Source organism: Lactuca saligna, chromosome 5 (assembly GCF_052625555.1).
Source record: "Lactuca saligna cultivar CGN05327 chromosome 5, ASM5262555v1, whole genome shotgun sequence".
Taxonomy (NCBI): domain Eukaryota; kingdom Viridiplantae; phylum Streptophyta; class Magnoliopsida; order Asterales; family Asteraceae; genus Lactuca; species Lactuca saligna.
The window spans coordinates 136,407,012-136,416,137 of record NC_136421.1 but is presented as its reverse complement, the minus strand read 5'-3'; the positions used below and the strand labels follow the sequence as shown (position 1 = coordinate 136,416,137).

General features: G+C 32.9%; 1 protein-coding gene across 2 annotated transcripts; it reads right to left on the bottom strand.

Moving 5' to 3' along the window:
- Nucleotides 1-399: 399 nt before the first annotated feature.
- LOC145048823 (Rho GTPase activation protein (RhoGAP) with PH domain-containing protein) lies at nt 400-7,515 on the bottom strand. 2 transcript variants are annotated; one of them, XM_078997440.1, is made up of 22 exons: nt 7,088-7,515; nt 6,639-6,675; nt 5,890-5,966; nt 5,699-5,769; nt 5,541-5,619; nt 5,285-5,429; nt 4,996-5,115; nt 4,837-4,914; nt 4,691-4,746; nt 4,259-4,328; nt 3,767-3,860; nt 3,371-3,641; nt 3,069-3,284; nt 2,669-2,980; nt 2,425-2,474; nt 2,108-2,168; nt 1,863-1,946; nt 1,670-1,783; nt 1,412-1,587; nt 1,262-1,331; nt 949-1,149; nt 400-867 (listed from the first exon to the last, which is right to left on the bottom strand). In XM_078997440.1, the coding sequence occupies exons 1-22, from the start codon at nt 7,139-7,141 to the stop codon at nt 691-693; spliced, it is 2,613 nt and encodes an 870-aa protein (XP_078853566.1). In that variant the 5' UTR covers nt 7,142-7,515; the 3' UTR covers nt 400-690. The 2 variants fall into 2 exon arrangements, with proteins under 2 accessions (XP_078853566.1, XP_078853567.1); XM_078997441.1 differs by having other exon boundaries at nt 3,767-3,854.
- Between the last annotated feature and the right edge of the window lie 1,611 nt (nt 7,516-9,126).

Sequence of the window (9,126 nt, the reverse complement as noted above, 5' to 3'; positions counted from 1 at the left end):
TCCCAATCCCACAACATTGCATGCAGATTTTTTGACAAGTCACCAACCACAGCAAAAAAACTAAGTTAACTGTCTTAAATAAAAACAGAGTGAAATGTTTTACCTCACATTAGCCTTTTATTATTAATATTTTTTTACAAATATAACTAAAACAAAGCCAAATCAAATTTATCTAAATCGAAAATCCAGCTTCGCATCAGAAAGACTAACAACCATACGAAAGTATTCTGATTCTTACAGTTGGAGGCCTTTGTAAGGCTTTATGTTGTTTCATTACGCGAGAGCTTAACTTCTACCCAAAATCTCGACATTTGGTTACAAGTGTCATATACCAAACCAACAGGAGGTTAAATACAAATCCCATAAAACATCAATAAACAAAGTGATCGTGTCACAAAATGCACAACAATCATTACATCCTCGAATAGAAAATTACCGATTACATCACAAAATAACAATAATTATAATAATACTTTATGATAAACAGATATACTACGATACCCGCTACACCTCTGACAAAACAAATCATTTTTTGTAGTGTACTTTTTTTCTGGACACCAAATAATAACAAAACAGAATACAAAAAACGAAAAATCCAAAAAGAGACTACAAAAGTATCTACACTCCACAAAAAAGAAAAAAAAAAACAAGGAATATACAAATGAAGAAACGCCAGCTCAGCATGCCAGCTCAGCGAGGGGAGGATTGTTTATACATAAAATCTTGGGAGGAAGTCCCGTAATTTAAATCGAGGTTGTGAAGTTGTTCCATAAGTTGAGAGCGCCGTTCTTTGAAGAAATCAAGGCGGGTTGTTAATTCCACCAAAGTCGAAGAGGCGGCTGATTGGTGTCTGGGATACTCAACCACCTATGAAAATTAAAAAAAAAAAAAAAAAAATTAAGTTTTACCAATTTGGTCCCTGAACAATTTTTTTTATCAAAGTGAAACCTCGGGTGGTCTGGATGAAGATGGAATCATGGTGGCAGAATCAACGGCTCCAAAATCATCCACAGATAGACTTGTAGAAGCCTCTGTACTTTTAGAGTCACTCAAGCTTGTGGAATCTATCAACTGCTTTCTTGAAGGTTGCCTATTATTACTGCTTCCTGATGTTAATTGTTTTCTCATCTCTGTTCCCAATGAATTTTCCTGCATCAAAAAAGATAAGAGTATAAACTTTCATTTCCTTTCTATTATTCAAATGCAAAATCAATTTTTCAAAGCACAATGCCTTGAGAAGAAGATAGCTTAGCTTAGCTACCTCCGTTCTTTGTTTTCTTTCATGGTTGATATGAGCAAGTGTAGTGTCAAAATCTTGTTGAAAAAATCTCCTGCCAAAAAAGACAAAATTTAGATTTCATTCCTCCAATATTATACAAGAAAAGCAGTTATTATTAAAAGAATAACTGACTGTGGAGGATTATGGTTATGGTTATGGGGATGTTGGAATTGGTGAGAATTATCTGAGAGAGAGCCATAATGATGCTGGCGTTGCTGATTCAGCTGATGATGTAATTCAGCCACCTTTTGCTTCAATCTTGCCACGTCAGCTTCAGCAAGAGCAATCTCCTCAAGTTCAGCTCGTGTCTTTATTTAAAAGAAAGTTATAAGGAATTGACCTTAAAATCTTGATATAAAGAGGAAGAAGATAAAAAAGGGTAGAGGAAACCTTTGAATCCATAGGGCGGGATCCTGACACCTGTCCAGATGACATACTTAACCCCACTTCTAATGCAGCTCTCAAATCCCTTTCAGCTTGAAGTTGTTCCTGAAGCCTTGAAACCTGTGGTGATGGAGAGGGGTATTTAGGGAACATCATGATAAAATAAAATATTCCCAATTAAAACAAGAAGAGAGAATACATCTTGTTCAAGTGCTAATCGACGTTCATGAAGTGCTTGTTTCCTTCTTTCAAGGCTAGCTTGAAGTATTGCATTCCCTCTAGCCTAATAATATCCATCAAATTTTTTAAAAAAAATATATATATATATATATATATATATATATATATATATATATATATATATATATATATATATATATATATTACCCAATCATTGCACAATATTTTGAAAACATAAAATTTAATATGAATATTAATTATTACCTCCTTTGCGATTCTTTGGCGCAAGTCGTTTTTTGTAAGCTCAAGCCTTTGAATAGCAAGTCTAGAAACATTTATAATATCAAATTCAAAAAATTAATAATAACAAAGTCAACTTAAGTAGATATCATAAGAAACCCATCTTTACAAATGTGTTTGTATTGTTTAATGTTTATAGTTTTATACCCATTGATTAACACTAGATTTCATATGTTTCAAATTCAAACAATTAAGAAATTTCTCAATGTGGAACCTTTATATCAGCAAGAAAGCAACATATAAATATAAATGTAAAATAAACCAAAAGTTGATAGTCTTACTCTTCTTCTCCTGAAGAATCAACCGATTCCATTGATGGAGTCTTTCTTCCCTATGAAATAAAAAATAAGAAAAACAATCATCAGCCCCTTAAGACTTCTATATTATTTGTCCATTTCTTTCTATTGTACTTTCAAAAACTTTCTTCATTAGAACATTATACTTTGAAATATCTAACATAATAAACAAAACAAATGAAAGCACATTGCTATTTCTACATTTTACTAAACCAAAAACAAGACTTACATTATTATTCCTTCCCCAAAATGTGGAACGCTTGGCATTACTATTACTATTAGATCCTGAAATTTTGCTAATTGGGGTCTCATTGGATGATTTGGGACCCACAAAAGGCTGAGATACTCCTTGATCTATAGCAGAAAGCATTGTTCCAACTGACCGATGTGACTCACTTCTTGACAACATGCCAGGTGTCTCCATTTCATTATGTTTCTTATTACAACCTTCAACACGTGTAGACTCCAACAAATTAGAATTTGGTGTTGCCTTAACATTGCTCCTTGGGGATACAACATCCGATTCATCAGCTCCATATACCTACATTCACAAAATGAATGCACCCTATCAATAAAAGAAGAATGGAATGACGAATTCCATTCCTTCCTTCTCAAAAACACTCAACTACCTTAAAGTCATAAAGATCACTGCATGCATAACCACTGCTTTCACTCAACTTTCCACTGAGAACACGTTCAGCATCGGTTTCTTGATCAGCTTCATTTTCTGCATCATGGTAACCATTGCTTTTGGATTCCATGTTTTCATCATCCATTGAATCTTCACTTGCACTATTCTCCATTCGAGAATCTGCTGACATTGAACATTTCAGCATACTTTCATCCTGAAAAAACAACAATAAAGTTACCCAATAAATTAAACCTTAACAGTTACTTACAGTTAAAAATGGTAAAAAAAAAAGCAACTTACATCAAAGATATTGTCATACTCCTCAAGTAGAGTTGTAATTATAGCTTGAGCATTATTAGCAGCATTTGCAGCAGCAAGAAGCTGTGCAGAATTGTCACCATTATTATTGTTATTATTATTATTATTATTATCAAAATCATCATCCTCCAATTCACATTCACCAGCTAAAAGAGGGCGTAACAGTAATGGTGCCATACAAGCAGCAACTGCTGATGGAGTCATTCGGTTTTCAAAAGTATGCAGAGAAACAGTGTGCATCATCTTCAAGATTCTGCAAATCAATATCAACTATCAAGTAAAAACTATAAATCAAAATCTTCTTCGTTTTTTTTTTTTTTTTTTTTGAGTGTTTTGTGAAATAACAGAACAGATAATAAACAAAGAGAAAAAGGCGACCTTTGTAACAAACGTCTGTTTGGTTCAGGGAATGTTTCCAAGATTGCTGCACGCATGGCATTTACTCGAGCTTCCTTTCGGTCAATTCCTTGGTCAACAGAGGGAAAACACTATCAGTATACAATGTTTAATACTACAACTTAATTAGATCTTACAATTGGTACCTTATAATAATAATAGCATGATATTGAGCTTCAAAAGCATCATGCTATTCAAAAGAATAAAGATGTATGTATACTATATGTAGTACATACACACAAAGGTGAATTCATAAAGGGATAAAGAGAGGGGAGAAGCCAAGAAGGTAAAGAAATCGATATATATATATATATATATATATATATATATATATATATATATATATATATATATATCATATATGTAGTAGAAGACTTTAATTCCAGTTTGGAAAGTTAATAATATAGCTTTAGAATCAAACATGAACACATCAACAACTTACAAATAAGGATCAAAAAGGGGAAATGAACTTACTATGAGCTTCCAGTAAAGCAGTACAGCAGGATGCAGGAACAGGGGATGAGGGTAGCTCTCGAAGAACATGCTGCAGAAAAAAAAAAAAAAGTTTTGAGTCAAATCATTGACCAAAGAAATGAAAAAGATGCCAGATACAAAAAAGTAATCTCCTTCTGTTTTCCCCTTTTTTCAAGATGTTTTACTGTTTCTTATCAGTAAAAAGAAGAAAAATTTGAGGCCAAATTTGTAAAAAGTTAAGACATAATGGGGAAACTCTCTTTTCCCTGACTTTTTCTCTATTAAGTTGTTCTTTCTGCATCAAAGTCTAAAAGAAACACTCGTGTATATAGAAGAAAACACCTAAGTGTGTTTTATATTGTTCTCAATGAAATTTATCATCCATTAGCAAAGAAAGATATCCATTGATCTTGATTTAGATCAGGTATGCACCTTGACACAATCACCAACAACATGAGCATCTTCATCAGAACCAAATTCAGTCTTGCCTGAAACAAATATAGAACAAAAATTTAGGATTCTTCATTCTTAATACAGAAATTGAAGTACAAATGCAAAATGCAAGACAAGTTTTCAACCTGTTTCATACTCCTGAACTCTCTTATCAACTTCCTCAACATCTGCAGCTTGTCTCAAGATTCCTTCTACTTTGGTTCCTTTAACATAAAATCATAAGACTAAAGACTGAGAACATGAAATAGGACTTTACTACATTCAGATTTCAGAAAGAAAGTTACCATGTTTCTCAAGAAATCTAAGAGCTTTTTCAAGAAAAGATGGGCCTCCATCAATGTCTTCCAAAGCTAACAATATTGGGCGTCCAACAACCAAAGATTTGATTGGTCGTTTCTCCCTCCCTATAAAAAAAATATATTCAAAATGAAATGAATAACTTTTGAACCTAAAAAGTTAAATTACATTGCCACTTCTTGCATTTAGCCGTTTTATTGTTTTCAATTCATAGAAAGAAAACAATCTCTGAAAGTGGCTAAATGCAATGAAAACAAAAGATTAGGGTTTACAAACATTGATGAAAGGGTCCTTCAATTGAATCAGTTGTATCATTGCGAAAGATCCCATTATGTCCCATTACAAGAGCTGCACTTGGTGCTTGAGCAAGAGCATGTTCCAAAGCTGTCTTCCATTCGAACAAATCCTCTGATGTTTCAGCCTGAAAAATTATATTCAACATTGTAATAAAAATGTAATTTGCCTAAAAAGATACTCCTATGATATAAAAATGTATCTTTAATCTGTCATGAAAAAAATAAGAAAATAAAACCTTGAGAGTAAATGCACGTCCATCACGTCCATCAGGAAACAAAACAGTTAACAGCTTTTTGTCTTCTCTAACAACAACACTGCAAGATACAATAAATCACATTGTAAACTAATACTTTCCTCAAAAACAACATTAAACACACACACACACACCAGTACCTTCCAGAATTGTTCAAGTCAATCCCCCCCAAAGTCAGATTGACTTCGCCACCTCTCTGAGGAATTGCACTCTGCATAGTTACATAAGTACAAATTTAGCAATTGGAGAAGGAATTATATATTTAATGAGAGAGAAAAAAAAAACATAATAAATATTTCACAAAAGAAATAAAGTGAAGAAGATAACTCACGGGATCATTTTTAAAGAAGACTAAAGAAGTGCGTGTGAGAATAAACCAACGTTTCTTCCATGATTTCCAACCTAACCCTGAGGAAGCAAAAGAGTTGTTATGTTTATGTAAGGAGACAACAGAACCAAGTGAGTAAAATCAGAAAAAGAGTATAAGTTGCAAAAGACGTAAATGCCCTCCTCATCCTCATTATTAGAAATGTATGTTTTGCAGAATACAATACCAAACAACGCCCAAAACTAGCTTACTTTTATAGATAGGACACATGCACCCTTGTGCAACGATAATTTTATGAATACAATCCGTTTTTCAATGATGAAATTGACATTTGTGCTTAGCAACCTATCAATGAACTTGATTTTATGCATTGATTTTTGTCCAAGTGATATGCTTTCTAACTCCACAAACTCCCAGTTAACCAGAGTGCCTGAATCCTAAGCTTTATAAAAGCCACTATAACCTAAAATTCACTTGATATCGTATTCTACAGCTCAAACAAATAGCAAGACCCCATTTGTTACTCAAGACACAACACAGCAAAACAGCATATGATGAAAATCAATATCAAATTGTTAATGGTTTTTGGTTAAAAGAAAGTTCATATGGGCAAGGTTCATTCTCAACCTTAAATGAATTGATAACTCATACTCAACCCTAATCCAAAGCTTTACACAGTGTTTAAACTAAATAGAAAGACGACAAGGAACTTATGATAATAATTTTAGATGAAAGGAAGAATTTTTACTAACCTTTTGAAGATATGAACAACGGCCCGCTTTTAAAAACCTGTTAATAATTTCCACAGATCTTCAAAAAGTTAGAAACTTTACTACTACTACAATATACCCATCAATGCTAATGCAATTCGTCATAGATTGACTACATCATAGAAGAGATGGGAAACATGCAGCTATAGAATGACGTCTTCTTTAAATACATACACTACATTTTCCATTTTACTCCCACATAACTTGCGATTCCAATCGGGTTTCAAACAGATGCCATTTCACTTCACAATCCGTATGAATTTGAAAGTTTTCTTAGAAGAAAATAAGCCTACATTGAACTTTATGAAGTGGATTGGTACCGATAACAAAAATTTAGGTCCCAAAATTGCGACCAAAAATCAAAACCCTTGTCAATTTGGAGTGAGTGATACAGGAAAAAGATGGGAATTGAAAAGATTATGGAAAAGTACCGTGTTTGTAGCTCCAATTCGGGGACGCTCGAACGCCGCCAATGAAGCAGACATTCTTAAAAAACATTGATGGTAAAAGAATCAAACATTTGACAAGTGGGTATCGATAAGCATCCCACAGAGTCAAGAGTCGAGGCCCAGATCGATGGAAAGGTCGGCAAGATCTAATCGAGTAGAAGCGTTTCAAATTGAAGAGATTGTTGTTGATATTGATGATAATGATGAAGAAGAAAAACCCACAAAAAAGCAACAAACATCTGTTACCATCTTTATTTTCTCTCTCTATAAATGTAAGATTAGGTAATAGTGGTTGCTTTTCACCTACTTTTGGCTGTGTAATAAGATTTGTGTTTAAGAAAATGGTTCTTGTTTGGCAAGCTTTGCTTTTGGATGAGATAGTGATTAGCAAAGGGAAAGAGAAAGCCAACTAAGTACCAGTGGCATTTGGTTTTTTATGGGGAGCCTCTATTTCAACCCGTGATTCCTGGGCACCCAAGCCAGATAGATTTACTACTAATTTGCATTTGCAAGGAGTAAAAATGTAAATGTAAATGTAAATCAATCTACTTGTGTGTGTCTTTCTTTCATTTGTGTGTGTATTTTTTTATTTTAATAATTTTGAAAAGTTATTTAAAGCAGCCGTTGTAAAGTGGGTAAAAGTCGAATAAATGTTAAATTGGGTCCTGAATTTGGCTCATTCAATAAAATATTTTTATTTTTATTTAAGTTAGTTGAATATTCATATTTGAATTTGCTAGAAAAAGTTTTAATTGAAAAGAGTTTGATAAACGTTTTTTTAAAGTGTTTTTAGGAGAATATAAAATATCATTGGACTTATAGTTTCATCAAGAGAAAAATGATTATAAAAGGGTAAGATAATTTGCAAAATGTTTAATCTTTAATTTTTTTTTTTGTCTTAAATAAGCTTTTATACTTGTTTTTTTACTCCTGTAGTCTTTTTGACCGGCTACACCCCTTTTAGCCGATTATATTTGATTTTATGTTTATTTTGGTGAATTATATTACATAGCAACTTACGTGGATAAACCATATATTACAACTCAAATTAAGAGGATGACGGATAAATATGGATCATCTAGTGAGCTCTTATCCTCCGTTACGCCACACTACTCCACCAACATTACTCCCACTACAAGAAAAACATGATTTTGATAGGGAAGATTGCTATGAAACGTATTTTCGTTGTTAATTTACAATGGATCGTGCTATGGAATATCGTTCCATATGCTACCACATTGTCTACGAATTTTATTTCTGGTAGCGAGAGTAGGAGTTGCTAGGGAAAATGTTACTGACTCCATATCCGTTGGTATTATGATACCGATAGTTTTATGGAACAAAAATTCGTAGCAATTTTCCAATGACATTTGTTACCAAATCACTTTCCGTTGTACTGCTACTATGGAATTCATCATCGTGGTTAATATGCAACGGAGTTTGTGACGGAAACCAATTTCATAGTTGAATTGCTACGGAAGTACAATTCGTAGGTATTTGCTAGGGAATTCTGCTATGGAATATGATTTCGTTTGCTTGTTTTGCTATAGAACAAAACGTGTAGCTAATTTGTGACGGTATTATTGGGATGTTGTATGCTTAATTAATTTTGTTATACTATGGATGAATTATTATTATGATCATTGGAACTTGTAAGATATGGTTTGAATGAAATGTTTTTGAATTGGTAATATGTGGCATAAACTAATTGCTAAAAAATGTAAAAATGAATTATAAAGTATATATTGATGGCAAGCAGACTCGAACTTAAGCTTATGCTAGAAAAGGGCGCAGTTAAGCCAATTGTGCTAATCAAGTTGTGTATAATTTCTTGAAAACATAGTATATAATGAATAATTAACAACGAATTCATTACAAAGTTATTTTTAATTACATTAACCGGACATGTTAATGTTGGATTAGTGTCTAAGTCCATAACTATTTTGGGATGTACTTGACCCGATTATGAGCATGGTCATTTTGGGTTGCCTTCATCATAGTAACTTGTAGGATGAATTATG